The following is a 24,298-nucleotide window of genomic DNA, read 5'->3' on the forward strand; positions in this document are numbered from 1 at the left end:
CTTTTAAAAATTAGATCAAGCTTATCATGATGAACTTTTCAATCAATATCTGCCCACAGGTCTACCTAAATCCCTTGCATTAGGGATTTCTAACTGGATTTTCATCTTTCCAAATTTGAACCTTCTTACTTCATTTAATCTGGTTGGATTTGCTTCTATTCAGGTTCTGCCTTGAGGTGAGGGGGTAAAGTTGAAGATGTGAGCTTCACAGGCTGGATGGTAGTGGAAGAAGTGGAAGTAAGGATTATCGTCACATGCATAGACTCTCGTAGATCAGTGTATCTTCAAAAAATAATCGGTGGCATCTGGCATATGAACTGGCAATGGTTTGGGGTATGCAAAAGGGAACCTGCTGAAAAGGTAAAGGCGGGCCAGGTTGTGGAAAGCCACAGCAGCAGGGAACCACTGGGGTTTTATATATGGAGTGACATGAATGGAGTGTATGATAGGATGACTGCTTGGGTGACAGTACTGGGAATAGATCGTGTGGTGGACATGTGCTGGCCTTGGCTGGTTACCCTCCATTCTTACCACTCCCTCTTGGGGACATGCCTGCTCTGTGCTCTGTCCCTGTGTTGGTATGGCTTGTGCCTCAAATCTGGCCACCATCGTGTCTTTGTTGGTTTAAGGATAAGCACATGACCCAATGAAAGGCAGTGAGTGTTTGCTTGGGCCTTTGGTACTTTTCTTCACTGGTGGGAGGTGTGGCTGGGTTGCTGGAGCCTCTGTGAGGAGAGAGCCAAGAGCCAGCAGAGACGGACCACTGAGAAATGAGGGTGAAGAGCTGGGCATTTTGAACCCCTGGCCAGTCTGAAGCCAGCGCTATCCCAGATGTGTATGGATGCATATTTCAGTAAGATCCTTTTTGACTTAAGCAATATGGGTTGAGATTTTTCTCTCTTGGTCCTGGAAGATTCCTGACAGAGGTGGAGTCAGATAATCTGCTGGCAGTATTACTCATTGGAAGCCTTTTGATAAATAGTCTGGGTGCTTGGTACAGAGTAGACACTCAACAAATTAATAACATTAATTAACAAATTAAAAGGGCTTAATTAAATTAAAAGCTGATGGATGGCAGCTGCCTAATTTTCATGGGGTTCTTTCATAGGTACTTTGCTTTGTATTATATCTGCCTCAAAATGATACATTTTGAGGCAGCTTGGAAAAAGGATTATTTTTATGTAGTCTCAGTGTGTGTATCCCACTAGTATTTGTCTGTGTTATAGCAAAGAGGGGCCTTATAAAGGGCCGAATGTCCAAGTATTTCTTCTGGTTACATGTCATATATTTTCTTGGACTATGCTTTGTGATTTTTGCCCTTAGTTCTCCAATATCTGACCTCTGAATAAAATGGTCCTGGGAAAAGACTTTCATTGGTTTTACAGTTTTAAACAGATTATATCTGCCTTTTGGGAGAAGGATTAGTGTTCATGATTATTCTATCAAATGGCTAGATTAGAGAACTCCTGAAGCCTCATTATGACCCCTTATTATTTGTTTAAACAATTTCATGTCAGTGGGGGAAAAAAGTGCTTTTTATTTTTAATTTTTTTGCAAACAAGTTTATTATGTAGCATTTTGCAATATGATTTTATTTTTCCAGTTTTGTTGAGACGTAATTGACATGCAACATTTGTATTTAAGGCAGATGACGTAATGATTTGCTATGTGTCCATATAACAAAATGAGCACAACAGGTCTAGTTAACATCCGTCCCTGCATATCACTGCAAATTTTTTTTCTTGGGATGAGAACTTCTAAGATCTACTCATTCAGCAACTTTCAAATATATAGTACAGTATTAGAAGTGCTTCTTTTTAAGTTGAAAAAACCAAATATCTTTTCTTCTGTTTAAAGAGATTATAACGATTCTAAATGGTCTCAGGAATGTTTTGTTGCTTGTCTTTTTCTTCTTTGTCAAGTAACTTTGCAAACACAATCATGTAGTCCACCTTTCTTATATTTGTCGCTACCACTACTTTAACAGTGGAAGATGAAGTCGTAGACATGAGGTAAGCATTCAGTGGGAGCAAGAAGTAAGTCTCTGTTATGGATTTGTTTATTCATTACTCTTTATTAATAACTACAGAGGTACACACTGTTTTTTTTTTTTTTCTCACACATGAACTTACATTATCCTGGAGCTCTGGCTTCAAACTTAAAACTCTTACTTAGCAACACAGGGACACCTACGTAAATAAAACCATTCAGAATTTCTAATAGGGTAGACATTTCTATAATTAAAGTATGGTTGGCTAGAAGTGTAATTTGATTTTTTAAATGGTTCTCCTGATGCTGGAGGATGTCATTACACTTTAGGATGTAAAACATGCCAATACTCATTTCCAGACTCTGTCCAGCTAGTCCTGGGACCACTTGAGGTACCAGACTTTCCAGGCTGTCATGACCACAATACCATGGAGAGTGGCTCCTCCAGACAAGATGAAGCAAACAGGCAGGGTTAAAATGCCAACCGAGCTGCTCTGTACTGAATTATGAATGCTTTAGCTTTAGCCAGAGATTTTTACTTAAGTATGTAGCTCTCTAATTGAAATTTTAGGGAAAATGGAGGATAGGCTATTGAGAGCCATGATGCCTTACCTTATTTACAATATTAGTCTTGGACTGAAGAGATAGTGTAGAGGAGGGGCTTGGAGAAATGGATGTGGGAGTCAGATACTTCTGGTTTAAAATCTGGCTCTGCCACTCTCTAGCTGTGAGTCTGTGGGCAGTTGATTAACTCTTCACGCACTTCTATTTTATCATTTGTAAAATGGGGTAATCATGTCTGCTTTTTAGCTAGGGTTAGAAATAGGTATGGAGCACACTTAGTACAATACCTGGCACTTGCTAGTTGCTCAGTAAATCATAGTATTGCTGTTCTTATTACCCTTCTTTCACTCCCTCTGCTCAAGGGAGAAGTTAAAGGGACTCAGCCACAATTGTGCTTCCTTTTTTACCGTTGGCATTTCTGGAAAAGTAGTCCTGAATTGGCCTGACTGTGATTCTCAGCAGTTAGCTAGTGGGGGAGTGAGGGAGGAGGCACTGCTTTAGGCCAGAGCAGCTTCCACCCACAGGCCTGTGGATGCCCAGGGATGGCTCCCCAACCTGGGAGTTTCCATGTCCCAGTTCTCACATCTCACCACCTCTCCTAATCATCGTGTTCATTACTGTACAGTGTCCTGGACCTACATTAACTGTTGTGTATTTCAAACTACTGTGTATTGTGCATTGTGTTGTCCATCCTCACATTTTGTGGCTCATATGACATGTTCTGCTTACGATGGAAGAACCCTTTAGGAGAAATTAACTCTGCCTTGACTTTTTAGTTTTTCATTATCGTAATGGCCTCAAGTTTGGTCTCTGCACAAGTTCCCCCCTTGACACATAGCCACTTTCTGACCAGTGATGTGGGAATTTGGTGGGTGGGCAATTAGAAGCCAGATTGGTCTGTCCACCATGTAGCCTGAATATCACCTTGTTAAAGACTGTAAAAGAGTGGTGGCTAGATTGATGGACTTTAAAATCTTATGTTTTCAGAAATCAGATTGGCATTCTGATGTAAACATACATCATGTATAATGTCTTCTTTCATTTTAACCTAAAGAATTTTATGAGCATTAATATGAAATATAATACTTTAGGAAAGATGCAGTCTGGTGTCATTTGTTAAAGGCAACCAGGGTTCGTTCTTTTAAACGCTACAGTAAGATTCTTTATTGGTTCAGACTTAAAACCAAATGATACTTAATTATAAGAGGTAGAAATAATCTAGGAAGGCTTATATCCTCCAAGTTCCCCAGGGAACCAGGTCCTCAAACTCCAAAAAGAGGAAAGAAAGGGAAAAGGAGCCTGGAGATTGGGAAAGAGCCAGTGGTGCTCAAGCAGCTTCTCCCCCAGGCTAACGGGCCATGTGCTTGGACTTGCCATGTTCCTATCTCTCTTTTGGGCCCCAAATGCTGGATGTTGGTGCAGAGTCTGGTGCTTCCTTTTCTTAGGAGATCTCAAGAGTTCTGTTGGCCAGCCATGTTATTGAGTGCCTGGATTTCTGGAGAATTTAATACAGAGTCATTATGGTTTGTATTTTCACAGTTACAGTTGCATGTGCTCTGTGACCTCTGTAAAGGATCAGTACCACTGCATTCTTTTTTTTTTTTCTTCAGATTTCATTTCTTTATTCATGAGAGGAAGAAAAGAGAGAGAGAGAGAGAGAGAGAGAGAGAGGCAGAGTCATAGGCAGAGGGAGAAGCAGCCTCCTTGTGGGGAGCCTGATGCGGGGCTCGATCCCAGGTCCTGGGATCATGACCTGAGCCAAAGGCAGATGCTCAACCAGCAAGCCACCCAGGTGCCCCAGTACCACTGAGTTCTAAGTGCGGCCTGGTAACTTGGAGAAAGACACTAAATATCCTTTCAGTGCTTTACAGAAGTGGGAGCCCAGAGACAGTGAGTAAGCTCCCTGGCCCCACAGTGCAGTTCCAAAACCAGAACCGGCACCAGAGCCCAGGCCTCCTGACTCGCAAATACTTTACTTTTCATGTTGGTAGAACTAGAAAATGTCATGATACCAAATTTAGCACGACAAACTATTTATCTAGCTGCTTTTCTTAGATTAGAACATAAACTTGTCCTAGGTTTTGGCCACGGTAGGCATTTCAATTTCTCTCTGTTCAGCAACCTCTGGATCCCTTCCCCAAAATGATTGACAGTGACCTTCAGCCTAATTTATATATGGTATTGAGGACGTGGTCTTTGGCCCAAGCAGAACTGGCTGCCAGTGACATTTGCCTTTCTTCTGTCTTTTTCAGTAAAAGGTAATCCTACCCTGCGCTGTGGACTGCTTGTCCTGCAAAGTAGCTCTACCTTTGTAAATAGTCTGGGATGATTCTGGAATCCAGGATGTTCTGTAATCCAATATTCAACCTACAGAATAGAAGACCAAGGCTCATATCCTATTAAGATTGAAATTATAAAGTGGTGTGACGGAGAGTTGAAGAGAGGCTCTGTGTCTCTGTGATTTACAGGGTCCCCCTGGTTCCCAGGCAGCAAGGGACGGTCGGAGCAGGACTTGTGTTCCACAGCTGGGTGTCCTGTTTCAGACCTCGCAGTGACGTGGTAGGGCCCTGGGTTTACACTGAAGCTTTTCAGCCTTGGCCTAGAAAAGCTGATGAAACCTTTTTTCCCCTCAATCTAAAGCCAGCAAAGCAAGGATGGGAATGAAAAGGCTGTTAAACTGGGGCACAGGCTCTTCCAGTGAGCCTGGAAGATTCCTGAGGATAGACAAAATTTCAGTCTTCCTCACCCTTTTGTTCTTTGGGTGTAACACGGTGCTCCGCATAGGCATTTTGTTGAATGGAGGTGGATGTTTGGTGATCTCTCTTTAATTACTTCTGAGGACCCCGAATATCTCCTGCCAGCATCTAGGCTCTTATATTTTGGGCTTTCTCTGTCTTTGGGTTAATTTCAAAGAATATACTGGTAGTGGTTTGTGAATATGGTTTTATAGAATAATTTTGTCTGAAAGCATTCAATTTTCAAACGCTAATTTTCATGTGTTCATTTAACCATAGAACTGGTTAAAATAAATGTTTATAAATATGTATTGATTTTGAAGAATGGGACTAAAATGTCCTCAGAGGCATTCACCAGTGCTCACAGCCCTGGTGTTATGATGAAGTTGGGCCCTGAGTTAGGCAGACCATAGCTCCAGGCTGAGCCACACGCTGCCTGAGTGGCCTGAGGAAACTGGTCACCAATAACTGTGAACTGGGGATTATGTAAGGACCTAACTCTTGAGGTTCTTGTGGAGATTAACTGAGGTCGTTTATGCAAAGTGACAGCACAGTTCATGGCATGGTACTCTAAAAATATTTGTTATTGTTTTTATTATTATTATTTTGGTAATTTTGACATAAACCAAATGACAGCTAAGATTGGCCTGATCCATGAACTATCGGGAAGGCTATTTTGAACACTCCCATTCTTTTCCCCTTGGAAATCCAAACTCTCCCTGGAATTCCTGCCAATTCCCATGGAGGTTTGCATTTCCAGTCTTTTCTGGTATAATCTCCTACTCCTATTGAGGTAGTCAGGTCAGAGATTGTCTCACATCCACTCCTGCATCTATGCCACCCAGCTATGGAGAATTAAAACCTGCCCCTTACTTAGCTACCCAGCCCTCGTCCAACCCATCAAGACATCATGATATATAGCAACTATCCTGAAGATTTGGGGTAAAAGTAAGGCTCAGTAAAGCAAAAGAATTTTCCTTCCCATCCCTGGGATTATTTCTTCTGGCACTTCACTACCTAATAATGCTTAAATGCAGTATAAGCATTTTCTAAAATACACCAAAAAATTATAAGTGCTTATGTTTGGGTTGTGGGACTATGACTGGTTTTCTTTCCTTCCTTCTATATTTCTGAAACTGTAAATATTATGTAAATAAGTATACATTTTAAGTTTTGTTAAAGCACCAGTTTTGTTAAAGCTGGGGAGAAAGCTTTATAGGATTGGGAAGACGTCAGTATTAGCAGGATAAATAAATCCTTGCCCAGGAAACCTCATCTCCTTTTCCGATCCTTTCAGATGTATTTCTCACAAGTTCCTCCTAATGGGAGTTGTTGTATTTCCTGTGAGTATCACAGTTCCAGATGCCCCCTTGTTGGCAGCGTAATAGGATTTTTTTCTTTAACATGTCTTAACATGGCAGTTGCTTCTGGAAGGCTCCTTCTATCCTTTGGGCTTCCACTGTTCCAGGATGGAGTTTCAGTGGTCAGGCTTTACCTGCCCAGTTCCACCCTTCTACAAACAGAAGAGTCTCTACTTTCTCAGCTCCTATGAAGTTCACTTCTCCTTCCTATGCATTAGGGCTTCTGATCCCTGTGCTCCTAGGACCACTCCTGCCAAGGTCACCAGCATCTTCCATGTTACTGAATCCAGTGGACAGTTTACAGTTACTGCCTTACGTGATCTCTTAGCAGCATTGAGAATGGACACTCCCTTTCTCATAAACTACTCCATGTGCCCATGGTTCCTTGACAGCACATTCTCCTTACTTTTCTCCTCCAGCTGGATTCCCTTCTAGTTTGCTCTTCTGATTCCTCTTCTATCACATCTTTAAAGGTTGGATTTCCTCAGATTTCTTTTCTTCTGTCTCTGCATGTTCTCCCTGGGTAAGCTCTTTGGGTCTTGTGGTTTCAAATATTATTTATGTGCCAATGACTACAAATTTAACTGCATGTCAGCAAATCTAAGACATCAGTGATGGTAAGTTGCACCCAGATTTTTTTTTCCCTACAAAGAAAGACAGAAGCACTGCCAATTAAATGACATAACAGCTTCTTACACATTAACTGTAAGACGAATTCCATTTTCAGAAATGTCGGAATGTGAATAAGGCACACCCAATAATTAATGTTTTGCATAGATTAACTGCTGTTCGCAAAGCATGAATACCCAGTGTGTCTTAAGCATGGTGTTCCTGGGAATGCACAAATGAATTATAATAACATTATCTAGAGAAGCTGGTCCTGTCTCTCCAGGCATGAAATAAGCCTTATTATCTTATAGCTTATTGTCTGTCTAAGTTAGAATTAAGTTAGCTGAACAGTGAGATGAAGTTATTGAACCAGTGGGTCATCAAGATGGTGGCCAAACTCTTGAGATTTGTTTTATTTTATCTACAGTTGACTGACTCTAGAGTCACAGTCAAGAATGTTCTAGCTATCTTAGTGTAAACTATGTGGTGGCCCCTGAGCAGTGCTCCCTATCATCATAGAGCTTCTCAAACAATTGAGTTTTAACTTTTTTTGCTCATTTATTTTGTTGCTACAGATCACTGGGAATTCATGCTCTTCTTGTTTCCCTCATTTTTTTTTTCTCCCTCTACTTCAAAATTACTTTTAACAGCAATGGGACCTATAAGAACTATTGCCAAATTTTGAAATGTATTTTTCCTGCAGCAGCAGCCAAAGTTAACAAAAAGACACAGAAAAAAAAATCTCATTAAGTATTCTAATCTGCCACCATCTGTGAACCTCATTTTGTTTCACTGATGCTTTCTAAAAATAATCTGAGTGGTATAGTTTCCTTCACTGCTATTGAAAGAATAATCTATACTAAATATTTTTGCCTCAAAATATTATCTTATGTTCAATCTGATTATCCCAATAAAGTTTTGTCTCCTTAGTCCTTAGGGCAGGGAAAATTATTTATATTCCATTTTTAGATACTGCTAACTAGTGTATCACCCCTGAACCTCCACTTAATTTAGGTAGTTATATTTTAGCATGCAAATCAGTATTTTCCCATAGAAATGTTCCAAAAATAATATATCCCCTTGCTTTTCTTCTCCCACAACTCTCTTCCATAAGGTCTTTCTTGTAGTTAGTTCAGAATAGAACATTTACTGACAAAAGTTTAAATAAAATAATCTGATCATGTGGGAATTAAAAATAATTTTTCTTAAATACTCCTGGGTCAAACAAGCAATAAAAAAATACAGTTATAGACTCTTCTAGGAAGGAAGAACAATAATACTGCAAATGAAACTCATAAGGTGCAGCCAAAGATTTACTTGGAGGAAAATTATTGGATTTAGAAGATTTGTTATTAAACAAAAGGGATGATAATGAATGAGGTGACTCAAACCTGAACCTGAGAGTTCAGAAATGAACAAAGAAACAAAGTCACATAATATACCAACAAAAGCTGAAATATTACTAACAAAGGAGGAGAAATTAAACAATTAGAAAAGAGAAATATTATTAAATCTATAGGCCCAGGACCTGTTATTTTGAAGAAAACACTTTGCTTATCTAATCATAAGAAAGTAAAAACATAATTCACAACTTAGGAGAAGGGTCAAGAGGGAGGGATTCATCCACAGATAGGAATTAAAAGAGTTTAAGAATTTGAAAAACAGCTATTAGAATATAACTTGTAAGGAAAATAGATGCCAAAATGAGATTTAGTAAAAAAAATAGTAACATTCAGGGCATCATAACCATGACAGAATTCACCTGATAAAAGTAGAACAAATAGGCTGGTACTTGTCAGTATCTCTTGAAAGCAGAGATGTGAAAACGAAACAGAAATCAAAACAGTTATAGCAGATAAAATAATAAGACATATTAAAACACCAATCCGGAGAATCCAAGACTTCTTTAAAGATTAAGAAATATATTCCTTTTATTGGTAATATAGGACTAAAGTAAAAAAGCAAATATTCATCAGATTTAAAAAAGACAGTATTCATTCCTGATTTTTAAAAGTCAAAAAGTGAATGAAGAATGGGTCACTTCCCCAATGTGATTTAAACAAGTATCAACATCAAACTTAATGGTGAAATATTGGAAGTGTTCCATTAAAAACAAGTACATGAAAAGATGCTCATCATCATTAATCTTGGGGGAAATGTAAATCAAAATCACAGTGAGATACTGTCTTACACCTACTGGGATGGTTGTAATCAGAAAGAGATATAAAAAGGGTTGTCAAAGATGTAGAAAACTTGGAACCCTCATACACTGGTAGTAGGAATGTAAAATGGTACAATGGCTTTAGAAAACAATGTGGGAGTTCCTCACAATGTTAAACAGAGTTACATATGACACAGTCTTTCCATTCTTGGGTGTATTATGTGTGTATATATATGTATACTGAAGAGAAATGAAAACGAATGTCCTCACAAAAACTTGTAAAAGAATGTTCATGGCACATCATTCATAATAGCCAAAATGTGAAAACAAGCTGAATATCCACCAACTGACAAATGGATAAATATAATGTGATATATCTGTATCTATGTAATGAAATATTATTTGGCAATACAAGGAAATGCAGTACTGACATATTTCAAAAATGGATTAATCTGGATTGAAGCATGAGTTGAAAACATGTTGCTGAGTGAAGGAAATCAGTCATAAAGTACATACAACATATTGTAGGATCCCTTTTATATGAATGTCTAGAATAGGCAAATCCACTAAGAAAAAGTATACTGATGGTCGCCTAGTGCTGAGGTGATTGGGGAAGAAGAGAAGCCTGAAGGCTGATGGGCACAGGGTTTCTTTCTGGGGCAATGAAATTTTTTAAAAATTGACTGTGGTAATGGATGCACGAGGAGAGATGTACGGCACAACGTTGTGAATATACTAAAAACCACTGAGTAGCACACTCTGAGTGGATTGTATGGAATGTGAATTATATCTCAATAAAGATGTATTTTAAAAAGAAACAAATGAAAATGTGAATGCTATTGCTATTCACTGTTAATCTGAAGGTGCTAGTTACTGCCAGTAAACAAGGAAAAGAAAAAGATGTATAAATACTGGAAGAGAAGAAACAAATTATTGCAGAAAATATTCCTGTCTACTCAGAGCATCTAAAAGACATTGAAACAATTAATAGAGGCGGTAAAAGAGTTTGGTGAAGAGAAACTTACAAAACACACAAAAATTTGGCCGCCACTCTCCTTACTAATATAAAAAGTTCTTACGAATACCTAAGAAACGATGATCACCTAGTAGGAAAGTAAACTGGTGACATGAAGACCATTTGCAAGAGACGCAGTGATGAATAATGATATGAAAGGAATATATCAATAACAAAAAAAGTACTTTTTAGAACTATGAGCTGGTAGGTTAAGACACTCTTATTGAATGAGCATCTTTTACATAGACATTCACAAGGCCTCAGGAATCATGCAACCACTTCAGACTAAATTGTACGAATAAAAACATATTTTAAATACCAGATTCTTTATTGACCTCATCAGATCCCTGGAAATTGGGAAGAAGTGGGATGGGATTCCTCCAGTGCTCTTCTCAGAAGGCTGGTTGGTTCCAGGGCTGAGAAGACTGAGGCAGCAGAATGTCTTGAGTGTTGTTTGACCTTGCTGTCCTGAAGAGTGCTCATTAGGTCTTCTATTCCCCTGCATCTTCCCTGGAGCAGGGAGGAAGCCCTGTGCTCTCAAATACATCAGGGCCACCACTTCCATATTAGACTGAATACGGAGCAAATGTGATTCACTGTTCCCTGAGGCTTTCTCATGGAAGCAGGTAGCCATCCTGACCTGAGGGGGTGAGGGCTGAGCCAGTGTCTGTCTGTAGATGGCTGACCCTCAGCTGTAGTAAGTAGTGCTGCCAAGCCCACCATCATTTTTTTTTAAATTTTTTAAAATTAATTATTTATTTATTTATGATAGTCACAGAGAGAGAGAGAGAGAGAGGCAGAGACACAGGCAGAGGGAGAAGCAGGCTCCATGCACCGGGAGCCCGATGTGGGACTCGATCCCGGGTCTCCAGGATCGTGCCCTGGGCCAAAGGCAGGTGCCAAACCGCTGCGCCACCCAGGGATCCCCTAAGCCCACCATCATTTCAGGAATGTTCATCTGGTGGTTGTGGTGACCTTGCCTTGTTAGAGTCATAGTTCCTTTAGTTTCCACTTACCCTGTAGAGATTGTCTAAGAATTTCCATTATATTTCCTATTGGAATGATACCAGCACACATATCCTTGAAGCTGCTCTGCTTAGAAGAGAGGTGTATGCTCAATAAAAATTGTTTCCAGAGATCTCCCATAACCACTGAAGGTCATTGGTGAAAATTCCATTTATTAGAGAAATTTTTATTATAAATGAATGTGAGCATCTTAATTTGGTAGATTTTTCCTTGTAAACATGCAGAACATTTCTCTGATACTTTTTGCTCCCACATGTATATTTCCTGCTAGTTTATGCAGAAGCAAACTGCCTTGAGACTGTTTCTACTACCGAGAAATACATAGGGAAATACATTATTGTGCATTTAATAGACATAATTCATACATGGTGGTTGTAAAAACTCTGATGCATACACTTCTTGCTTTATATAACTATAGTGAAATAAAAATGCGGACTTATTTAAAATACAGAAAGGCTATTAAAGAATAAGGTCTACAAATCTTTTATGGTACATTTAAAATAATATTTTAAGTAATTGATGAATTTTTGTCTTGATATACAGAATCATATACTGGTATCTAATTAAGAGAACAAGTTTTGGGCTTTATTATTGGAAGAATTCTCAAAATTTTATTTGGGATTAAATTCCAGATGTCTTACTTATTATTTATTCATATGAAGTCTTTTGCTTTATTATAACTCTGTCAAACTGATTTCTCTAGGTCGAAAATGTCCGTTTGGTAGATCGGCTATCTTCTAAAAAGGCAGCCCTAGGTACTTTGTATTTGACGGCTACTCATGTCATATTCGTGGAAAATGCACCTGACACAAGAAAAGAAACATGGGTATGCATTCTCTATTTTTCTGTTGCTTAAAGTAACAAGTTTTGACCCTCCTTTTGTTTGTGCTTAGGGTGAGGTGGGTGGGTTTTGGGTATTTGGGTGTTGAAAGGACAGTTTCTGGAAGGTCAGCTTTGCCTTTTTCTGCAGAGAGTCAAATCCACTTGATCTGCTTATTCATCTTCAACACTAATTATTTGAACATCATCAAAGACAAGCCTAGAAATAGCTAGAGATAGTCAGATGTGCTTCATGTCTCAGCTGTCAAGTAGGGATTCCAGAATATCAGTGCCAGATACAGCATTAATGTAGTGCTTTATTGGAAAGACGTTTTATTTGCAGGATGCAATAATGCAGGCCACTTAGTCATCTTATTATGTTGTCTTCACTTTTCCAATAATTTGAAAAAGAAGGCAAGAAAAGCTAGGGAAGTGTCCCGTTGTCAGGTATTTCTGCTACTTAATAATAAGACCCTTACATCTTATTTGATATAGTCACCCAACCGTGACACTATGACTAGAACCAGAATCCCTGCATTGTAGATTTTTTCCCATTTCTATATTCTATAAACATTGCTACATTTTCAGCAGAAGGTGGCAGGCATTACTGGCTGGAGAGGACTTGTGACAGATAGTGACTATACTTGGGAGCATAGCATAATGTGTGGACTTAATAAATCACTATATTTTACACCTGAATCTAATGTAATAGTGTGTGTATGTGTCAACTATACTCACATAAAATAAGATAATGAATGCTACCATTGATTGAGCAGAAGCCCCAACCTCTCTGGCCACTAAAGCACCAGAGAGATGTATTTTCAGCATGACTTTCTTTAACATAGATCTCTTCTCCAGCCTGCCTGACCACCAGCAACTTAGAAAACAACAATCTTAAGTTGCTATTGAACTTGAGCATTCCATGTGGAATTAAGGAGCATGGTGGCACCTCCCAGTGGAGCCATCTCTAGCTTTTGTTGATTGCGAGGTTTATTTTACTAACTTCTCATGACCTTCTTTAATTTTAGCTATTAAGTGCATTCAGCATGTGACTACCAATATGTTCCCTTACCTGGACTTGTACAAAATTATATGCTGAATAGTTGGCTCTAAATAATTAGCCTGGATATCAGAAGGCTTTGTAATGAAAAATAAAATTATACATTTAGATGGTTCTTTCCCAGAACATTGGTTCTTGTCATCTGAGTGCAGGTGTTGAGCTAGCTCGAGATGGGGGGAGTGTTTCTTGTCTGTGTTCCTTCAGAGATCTGTGTTACCCCTTGTCTCGTTTACCAGTTTTTGTGCACAGCTTCTCCACATGACTTTTGGTTGTAGATTCTTCACAGTCAGATTTCCACCATCGAAAAGCAGGCAACAACCGCTACTGGATGCCCTCTGCTTATTCGCTGCAAGAACTTCCAGCTGTTGCAGCTCATCATACCACAGGAACGAGACTGCCACGATGTGTACATCTCTCTGATACGCCTTGCAAGGCCAGGTAGGGTGCAGGAACCAGGCATTTCGTATGTCGCACCCTTAAGTTCACAAATTGTCTTCAAGAAATATGCATAGCTCAAGAATTCTGGTGTTTTAGGAATTATATGCTATCCCAGTCCTCAGAGGGGCCAAGAACTCTCCATGATTCCTTGCCTTTAAGGCAATGAACCTCTTTGATTATTCTTACTATTTACTTTATCTTTGGGAAGGGGGGGGGGTCATAGCTTTTCATTTTGTAGTGAAATCGTACTAAAATTGTGCCCTTCCCAGACTGTGATAGTTGAGCTACCGTGCTTGAAGCCTAAGCTAAAACTGATAAATTGTTTTGTGTGGAAAATATTAATATCAAACAGTTCTAGGGCAGTTTCCCCTCTTGGGGCTTTTAAGGCTCTTTTTTTTTTTTATTGCTTTTTGATGGTGATATATGTTTCCCAAGGTTGTAACTAGACGTTTGTTAGCAATAGTTGTATTCACAGTATGGATATGTTAGTTCTCCTAAACAGAACCTTCTTAAGTGTCATGGGAAGAATGTTTAGTTGATTTGAAAAATAGATGCTGACAGTTACTCTCCTGTTATGTCCCTCGGATTGGGGTCTTCAGAGTTACCGCTTACTATACACTTCTAGAAAAGTATGTCTTTCTGTGTGGCTTGTATGGATTGTGGTGTCCTCTCACTTAAAAGAGATAGACATCTGAGTTTCTGGGGAGAATTTAGTAAAAATAAACCTTTTATATAAGAGTAATGTCTATGGTAGTGTTACACCAAAGTCACTGACAAGGAAGATGGGATACGTCTTTACAGTTACTTTGCTAACTACTTTTGGATTCAGGACAAGAAGTTCGATCGTAACGTCTGCATGGGGTTAATTGGGTCCTCCGTTTCTTATGATGTGATCATCTCATGTAGATAGTGAGGAACTAAAGTTATTTCATGAATATGATGCCAGGGAGCTGTCAAAATCCGATAATTTTGACTTGACTTTGCCCCGTGTTCCAGGCAGCCAGTGGAGGCTTTTTCATCTCACTGTGTTGCAAAGAACTGCAGAGTTAGCCAGAAAAGCAGTTGAACTTTTTAGAGAGTGCACTATAATTGGAACAGAAGTTCTGGGAAGATGTATGTTAGGTTGCGTGCAGCAGGGAATGCGAGGAGAATTGTGTGCCAGCAATTTCTGTGTCACTGATTAATGGGTGTACTGGATAATAAATGTGCTCTGACCGGATTAATAGGATTTAGGAATAGCCCAGAGAACTGGGAAAGAGCTGAGTGGCTGGAAGAGCAAATCACAGTGACTGTGAGGGCTATGGCCAGTGATGACAGCGAGTGCCAGGACTCTCGTTGTGAGGGCCCTCCGGGAGGAAAATCTCTGTGGCCCTCAATTTTTAAAACACACACTTTTTCTTAAAGGTGACATTTGGGAGTTAGGTATTAGAAATAGCCAGAGAGCCAAAAAAAGGAAATCATGGTAATTAATTGAATTAAACCTATTACCTTAGAAGATTTTTAGAAAGCTACTAGCATTTTCTTTTTTTTTTTTTAATTAATTTTTATTGGTGTTCAATTTACCAACATACAGAAAAACACCCAGTGCTCATCCCGTCAAGTGTCCACCTCAGTGCCTGTCACCCATTCCCCTCCAACACCCGCCCTCCTCCCCTTCCACCACCCCCAGTTCATTTCCCCGAGTTAGGAGTCTTTATGTTCTGTCTCCCTTCCTGATATTTCCCAACATTTCTTTTCCCTTCCTTTATATTCCCTTTCACTATTATTCATATTCCCCAAATGAATGAGAACATACACTGTTTGTCCTTCTTCGATTGACTTATTTCACTCAGCATAATACCCTCCAGTTCCATCCACGTTGAAGCAAATGGTGGGTATTTGTCGTTTCTAATGGCTGAGTAATATTCCATTGTATACATAAACCACATCTTCTTTATCCATTCATCTTTCGATGGACACCGAGGCTCCTTCCACAGTTTGGCTATTGTGGCCATGCTACTAGCATTTTCAAACACAGAATTAGAAATGCCAGTTTGCATAAAACAGAGTGCTCTAGTAAGTGTAGGAAGATGAAATAGAACCCAGACAATTTCACAGTTTAATGTTAGAGGCAATGCTAAGATTAGGACACGTGACAGCCTATAACCTAGGAACCAAGCTTTTGAATCTGGGTGGAGGTAAAGAAAGGTGGAGGGGGTCCCAGCTGGGAGTAGAGGTGGCTTATCAGAGCCATCCGAGGATCTTTTGCAAAATACACCTTCCCCCTCCTGTAGGTCTTTCAGAATAGGAGTGAGTGTGTGTGTGTGTGTGTGTGTGTGTGCGTGCGTGTGCGTATAGTATACTTTGAATTCTAGTAGCACGATATAGCTCTCTGTGGTTCCAGTTAGTCACCAACACAAATCAACTTTTTCCAGCTACCCTCATAGACATAGCTAAACTGCAGGATCCTGTGGAGGACACCATATATATATATATGTATATATATAAAGTTATATAATAACTGTGAGGACACCATATATATATATATATAAAGTTATATAATAATATATATTATAAATATATAAAATATATATAAATGATACAATATATTTAATATAAATATATGTATGTATATTTTTTTATAAAGAAGAAATGCTTGGGAGTCCATTTCAGTCAAGTCTTATGAAGGAGATATTTTCAGAGCTCTTGAGATTCCCTCTTCACTGAGTTAGGTTTTCTAGAATAAGGGTACATCAAACTACTAAAACATTTAGTGAGGTTTTATTGGTTTGTCCTCTGTGTGAATTCAGATTTGGTAAGAGTGAAAAATTGAAGTAGCCAAATTCAGTAAACTCTTTAATTCTTAGTCAAGAATAATTTAGTTTAAAGTAAAGCTTTGGCCCCAATGAAAAATGGATCCAGAGTACTAAGAAGGATATACATTTTTCTGATGAGAAGACCCCTATTTCTCAGAAAGCTCCCACTTTTCCCATGTGCATTCGCCTCTCTCTGATTGGCCTTCTGTTGTTTATTTTTGTATCAATTATCTTTCCCTCGGTAGTGTTTGTGGACCATTTAACATTTAAACCATCTTTGTTTATTTTCCCATTTTTTCTAAACAAGTGTTTTTTTCCAGTTCTTAGTCCCCAGTTCTTCTGTGCACTTATATGTTTTTTAAAATCTCATGATTGAAATCCTATCATTTGCTTAATTTACCTTTTTAATTTTGCTTAATTTTACCTTTTTGGCTTAATTTCACTTTTAACGTTCTCGTCTAAGTCATGGCTCCGTATACAGTGTCTGCGGTGGTAATTTGCTTTTTATTGACGACACTAATCTCTGAGTCCAGGAGTCCTTTTCCACCACGAGGTTGCTGCCTCAGCCCTGGTGTTTCATTCAAATACTTGTGCAAAAGAAACAGCACACCTTTCCTGATTCTTACTCTAAATCTGCCAAGTCCAGGAATAGCTGTGCTGTCTTCTCACCCTGTGTAAATGGTTTTTCAGCTCTGGTTATTTGAGGGTGCCTGAAGGTGCAGAAGGTTGGGAGCAGCTGAGCTTTCAGTTGTGATTTTTGGTTCTAATAAGCTGCACGTATGTGCATCTCCCAGTGCTGTCCTTCCCAGACCCGTCTCTGCATTCTGCAAATGCCCATTCCTGTTTGTTTTTTCCTTTCGATTTTTAAAAACTTTGCCAAAGGGAGACCATCAGTAACATAACTTTTCTTTTTATTTTTAAAGTATTTTTTTATTATAGTATAAGTTACTTTTTGTTTCTCCCAATGAGTCTATCATGGTATTTCCCCAGTTTTTTTTTTTTTTTTCTGAAATATTCTGTTCTCCAGAACCATTTAGCCTGATACCTGGGAAACAAACTGGGTTGTTTTTCTTTTTTCTCTAATTGCTTTGTCTTACCCACAGCTGCCTTATCTGGTGGAGTGAACACCCTTTCCTTTTTTATGAGAGAGAAGGAGCAAGGGTGGGGTGCAGAGGCAGAGCCATTTGTAAGCTTGGTGGTTCCAAGTTGAAAATTGCCACTTGATGGCGTAAATCTTCCCCAGAGAGGAGGAAGAGGGGGATGGCCAGGAGCCAAGCCCCTGATGAGAGCAACAGGTATGGAACCCTTTGCAGGATCAGGTGCTTCCCTGTGTTAAGGAGTCCATGATGAACAGTAGTGCTCAAAACCTGTATCTCTTATGCTGTCTCCTGAGTCTTGAAACACTGATCTGGCTTTCCTAGAAACATCACCCAGATGCTACCCACTCTTGATTTAATGTAGTATTTTAGAAATTATTATTTTTTTCTTTCTGAATAGGAAAACCTTCAAGTCTGCCTTTGCTTAGCAACTGTAAGCTTTAGGTGGGTAAATAAAGTAAATACCAGAATAATTTCTGATTTTAAAAGTAAATACCAGAATGATTTAAAATTTTCTCTAAAAAAAAGTAATGTTTTTTTAGATTGGAGGTACACGTTCAGCTTACTCCAGCATATGGAGTGTTCACTTCTTATGGGAGCAGCCCTGGGGGAGGGTCCTTCAGCACACCTCCTGTTGAACCCTGCCGCCTCTAACAGCAAAAGGCATTTGATGTTGGATGTGATGGCTCAGACTTTGTGGTGTGAGAAGCCAGTGGAGTATTTAACATGTCTGTTTTAAGAGATGAGGGTGAGAAACCAGGGCTCTGACCTCTCTGAAGGAGGTGTGTCCTCTCAGTTCAGATTCTGTAAAGACTAGAGATTTCTCTAGCCCTACTTTTGTTGTTTTTAACTCCCCTCCTTGCTGATTACTAAGAATTCTGCTATGTATTTTGCAGGAGATGGAGGACAACAGAACATTGTGAATGGGAAATATTCAGTAAAATTTACATCTGTGTTAGTGGTACTTTTTAATTTCTCAGAGTAGGCTGTCATCTGCTGAAGGCTTGCCCTGGGCTGGCCGTTGGGTAAGAAGCTTGCCTATGTGAATAAGACCGAGTTTTGGCTGACAAAAATGGCGGTTTCTTTGCCCTCATGTAGAATTTTACTTAACTTGAGCCAGAGCGTGATTACCCTTTAGCTTAAAAATAACTCAAAACATTTCACAGTTTTAATGGCAACCGATTCTAATGGCTCCCAAATCAAGAATGATCTTCTTAATGACTGCTATAAATTACTCTTCCTTTAGTTGGTGTTCTGTGTGCTTGTTTCCCCTCCAATGCCAGCCAGTGTGAGCTCATACACAAAAAATTCTCAATAGTTCTAGAATGGTTTTCTCCTTCTACCTTTAAACTTAGTTGTAACTATTCAACAAAGGGAACTTAGCTTCCATTATTAACCCTATATTCACAAGTTCTTCTTTGACTGCAGGAACTGAGGCTTTCTCTAGAGATTCTCTTGGCCTCTTGAACAAATTGCATTTGCGGTTAACATTATGATATCAGAGGCCTGAGTCATGAAATAGTACTGAGAGATGGAAAAGATGTGTCAGTGTCCAGATGATGGTTCCCAGAACAGGATCTCACTTTCATAGGCTGCCTACTCCAGTAGCTAAGATTACAAGAGATGGTTCCTACTGAGAGCAGCTACTCTGTGTGTGTACAGGTACCTGGAGGTGTGTGTTTCCTTATTGGTCAAAATCATCAATATTCTAAAGCTTGAAGTTTAGAGATATATCCAAAGAAACTGAAATAGGACATAGTTTAACTGATAAACCGACTTTTGCTTCTTTTCTACAAGAAAGAGTACATGTCTAATGAAAAAATCTAGTCCTTAAAATATGACCCTTATCTTTCTTCTTCCTTGTAGATGAGTCATTTCCATAGTAGTCACAACAAGCCTGAAACTGAGTTTAGCTCCCAGGCTGCCGGTGTGTTACTGTGGCCTTTTGCTGGTGGTGAGATCCTTTACTGGGTCTCCAGACACACATTGAAGAACAATTAAATTAGCCACATCTGAATGTCATCAACAGATTAAGGCATAAAGGTGGTGGTGGGGGGGGAACCTAAGAAAACTGTGAGGAGAAAGAAATCTACTATTGGAGAAAAAGATGACTTGGGGTGGAACAAGGGAAAAGACACAAAAGTGGTCCATCTGGGGAGAAGAGAAGGATCTTCCTTAGAGAGGCAGTGCGTGTGATTAGGGGCATGCACTCTACAGCTAGATTACCTAATTTAAATCCAGAGTTCCCACTTACTAGCTGTGTGGCCCCGGGTATGTTCCTTAACTTCCCTTTGCTTCAGATTTCTAGTCTGTAAAATGAGGCCCATCATGGGTTAATACATTTATCAAGAACAGAATCTAGAATGAAACAAGGGTTCAGTGAGTATCAGCTATGATTTGTCTTTACCAGATTGCTTGGATCTGCACTATCCAAGATGGGAGTCTGCGGTATCCAGTACGGCTGCATGTGGCGAATGAAGATGTACTGTCAAGTGTGAATCACACACAGAATTTCAAAGACATTATGAAATAAGATATATGAAATATTAAAAAGTTCATTATGCACATATCAAAATGATAATAATTGGATATGTTGGGTTTCTAATGAAGAATATTGGTAAAATCTTCATTATTTCTTTTTAGTTTTTTAATGTGGCTACAAGGACATTTTAAGTGACATATGTGGCTTGCTTATATTTCTGTTAAATAGCACTGGCGTAATTGCTTCCTTCAACATAACAAAATCAGAGCAGGAAAATCAGATCCTAGCTCTAAATGGGAAAGGCTGTTGGGCCTGGCCTCACAAGCAGAAAGGGTGTTACATAAAGACATGGACATCTTGGCAGAATTGAAAGGAGACTTTCATCATGCCTCCTTGAATTTGACCCTCATGACCAGGGGGCCTTGCACAATGAATTGATTTTTTTTATGAATCCTATGAATTTTGTATGAGCAGTGCAATTATGGCATTGATGTGTTTGCTAAAAATTCATATGTTTTCAGGGCAAACCCTTGAATACATTCCACAGCTTTTCAATTGTTATTTTATTTTTCATATTGTGGCAGGGGCGTGGGCCTCCATCTACCTCTGAGAGGCCATCCCAAATCCAAGCTTGATAAACATAAATTGAATTCTTGATGTCTAATGATGCATACATTCTTAATTAATTTTTTGAAGATTTTATCTATTCATGAGAGACACAGAGAAAGAGGCAGAGACATAGGCAGAGGGAGAAAGAAGCAGGCTCCCTGTGGGGAGCTCGATGTGGGACTCAATTCCAGGACCCTGGGATCAGGACCTGAGCCAAAGGCAGATAGATGCTCCACCACTGAGCCACCCAGGCATCCCTCTTAATTAATTTTTAAGCTCCATTTCTTATGTGGTTTGGAGAATATGTTTGTCTTCAAAAACTTTTTTTTTAAAAAAAAGGCAAAAAATGGAAAAGGCCTTGTTTCTGAAAGGAAGAAGCTCTTGTGAAGTTGAGTTTGCTTGTCACAAAATCCCTGTGCCACTGATGGGAGGAGGTGGGTGAACCTGCCCACAGAGATGGGGTGCTCCAGGAGCGTCCCAAGAGGCAAGAAACTGGTTTGGCTTCTTGATAAACTCCAACCCAGACAGAATGCTTTTGGGGAGATTTGGTCCTACTTTTTGATTTGGCTTGATTTGGCTTTATTCTCCTTTTTCTTGCAGTGAAATATGAGGAGTTATACTGCTTTTCATTCAACCCCAAGCTGGATAAAGAAGAAAGAGAACAGGGCTGGATGCTGATCGATCTCAGTGAAGAGTACAAGCGAATGGGCCTCCCTAATAATTATTGGCAGCTCAGCGATGTGAATAGAGACTACAGAGTGAGTGCAGGCATCTAGTGAAATCCAGATACTTAATTCAAGTGAACTCATGATCCAAATAGCTTAGCATGACTTCTGTTTAATCTCCTTTAGTTTTTATAGCTCTTTGTAGATATAGATCTCTGGATTTGCAAGTCTCCCTTGGTTATTACAAGTGCAATTCTTACCTGCAACTAGAAACAAAAAATTTGGCCAAGGGAACCATGGAGACTCCCCCCCCCCCCACACACACACATACACACCTTTCCCTCATGATTGAGGAGATGGAGACCCAGAGAAGCCCAGTGGTGGGCCTCATCGCCAGGCAATGGTGGGGAGAGCCGGCCAGTGCCAAGTTCTCCCATCAGCTCTTTTTATAGTGTAGTGAGTGATTAGTGGGGAAGTCACAGAGATTCTGATGGCAGTCTGGCACCAGCTCCTCTCTGTACTCACTGAACTCTTGATTGGTACACAAGGTCACCAAGAGGCTTCCCTAGAGAAATGGGGAGAAATGTGTCTATGCTTACAAAGGCGTATGGAGAGGAAAGGAAACAGGAGAAGCAGAATCAATTTCGTATTGGTCCTCATGATGGGCTTACAAATCAATGTTGGTTTCCCTATTAATTTTTTAAATATTTTAAGTAGTAAAAGTAATGTAAGAATGTTGCAGAGCATTTATAAAAGAGAGGAAAAAGAAAAAATATCCAGCATCTCAGTGCCCTCACATTCTTCCATTAGATTTTAAAATTTTCCTTCAGTATCTTTTCCTCATCTGCATAGTTTAATAACTCCTTTCTCATCTAAGTCATACATTTAATTATTTGAAATTGGAAAACACAGAGGAAAAGGAACTGTTCAAATATATATAACAAATACGGAATCATGTTACACATGCCTTGTGTTCTGCTTTTCTTCATATATCGTGCTGTTTTTTCCTGCCAATAAGTATATTTTGTATCATTTAAAAACATTATGTAACATTAGATAGTATGGCCATATCCTATTCTTTCTACCTAATCTCCAGCAGACATTCAGAGCACTAGTATTTTTTCCTATTTTAAATAAACATGGTGAGAACATCCTGGTAACTATACCACCACCCACGTTAAAATCCTTTTTAAAGACAGATTCCTAAAGGTGAATTTCTATGTCAGAAAGTTTATACAAATTTTTCTTAAAGATTTTATTTATTCATCCATGAGAGACAGAGAGAGAGAGAGGCAGAGACACAGGCAGAAGGAGAAGCAGGCTCCATGCAGGGAACCCAATGTGGGAATTGATCCCGGGACCATGGGATCATGCCTTGAGCTGAAGGCAGATGCTCAAGTGCTGAGCCACCCAGGCATCGCATACAAATTTTTATACATATTGTCAAAAAGAACTGCAGGGAAGTTGTCCCAGTTTATATAAATTCTCAGTAGTTTGTATGAGAATGCTTGATTCTTGTGCCTCACTGGGAAAGAGGTTCATTCTTAGAAAGTTTTCTTGACAACTTGGTAGTGGGACAAGTGATTTCTCCTTCTTATTTACTCTACATGCTTTGATTCCTTGATATGTAGATTTGTATATGCCGATTGACCATTTATATCTAATCTCCTGTTATTGATCATTTCTGGTTACATTTTAAAAATTTTTTTATTATTGAAGAATAGGTGACAAACAATGTTATATTAGTTCCAGGTGCACAACATAGTTACTCAGCTATTCTTTATGTTACCTAATGCCCACCAGGGTAAGTATATTCACCACAGAGTGTTATTACAATATCACTGACTATATTCCTATGCTTTACTCTTCATCCCTGTGAGTTATTTATTTTATAATTGGAAATTTGTACTTCCTCCCATCCTTCCAGACCCTCTCCCCTCTGGCAACCAATTTGCTCTCTATTTGTGAGTCTGTTTCTGGTTTGTTTGTTTTTTTGTTTTTGTCTTTCTCTATATGACTTATATTTTACTTAGCATAATGCCCTCTAAGTGCATTCATGTGCAATAAGATGGCAAGATCTTATTCTTTTTTATGGCCAAGTAATATTCCTCTGTATGTGTGTGTGTGTGTGTGTGTGTGTGTGTTTATAATATCTATATATATTATATAGATTTTCCTTATCTATCAGTGGATGCTAATTGCTTCCATATCTTAGCTGTTGTAAATAATGCTGCAATGAACAGAAGGATGCATGTATCTTTTCAAATTAGTGTTTTTGTTCTCTCTGGGTAAATACTCAGTAGTGGAATTGCCAGATCTTATGATATTTCTATTTTTAATTTTTTGAGGAATCTTCATACTGTTCTGCATAATGGCTGTGCCATTTACATTTTCACCGACAGAGACATGACGGTTCCCTTTGCTCCACATTTTGCCAACAATTGCTATTTCTTGTCTTCTTGATATTAACCATATTGACTGGTGTGAGGGGACACTTCTTTGTGGCTTTGATCTGCATTTTCTTGATGATGAGTGATGCTGAACATCTTTTCATGTGTCTGCTGTCTATTTGTATGTCTTTTTTTAGAAAATAGGTCCTCTGCCCATTTTTCACTGGGATTATTTCTATTTTTTTGTGTTGAGTTGTATAAATTCTTTATATATTTGGGTTATTAACCCTTTATCAGATATATTATTTGCACATATCTTCTTCCATTACATTTGTTTTGTTGATAGTTTCCTTAGTCCCAATAGCTTGTTATATAAATTTAGTAATAATTAACTATATTGTATATATAGTATGTAACATATATATACACACACACACATACACACAAACACACACAAATATATATTTGATTGCTAGCTATAGA

The 24,298-nt window shown here is 38.9% G+C and overlaps 1 protein-coding gene across 2 annotated transcripts in view; it reads left to right on the forward strand.

Moving 5' to 3' along the window:
- Positions 1-24,298, forward strand: part of MTMR7 (myotubularin related protein 7) — a 106,826-nt gene that overhangs the window by 25,500 nt on the left and 57,028 nt on the right. Inside the window, exons 1-4 of one of the 2 annotated variants that reach the window (XM_041752955.1) lie at positions 827-853; positions 12,164-12,286; positions 13,615-13,777; positions 21,361-21,518. In XM_041752955.1, coding sequence (XP_041608889.1) covers positions 842-853; positions 12,164-12,286; positions 13,615-13,777; positions 21,361-21,518 — 456 coding nt within the window. In that variant the 5' untranslated portion in view covers positions 827-841. Of the gene's footprint in view, positions 1-826; positions 854-12,163; positions 12,287-13,614; positions 13,778-21,360; positions 21,519-24,298 lie in introns of those variants that run through there. The other variant, XM_041752954.1, reaches the window with a different exon arrangement.

This window comes from Vulpes lagopus, chromosome 4 (genome assembly GCF_018345385.1).
Source record: "Vulpes lagopus strain Blue_001 chromosome 4, ASM1834538v1, whole genome shotgun sequence".
Taxonomy (NCBI): domain Eukaryota; kingdom Metazoa; phylum Chordata; class Mammalia; order Carnivora; family Canidae; genus Vulpes; species Vulpes lagopus.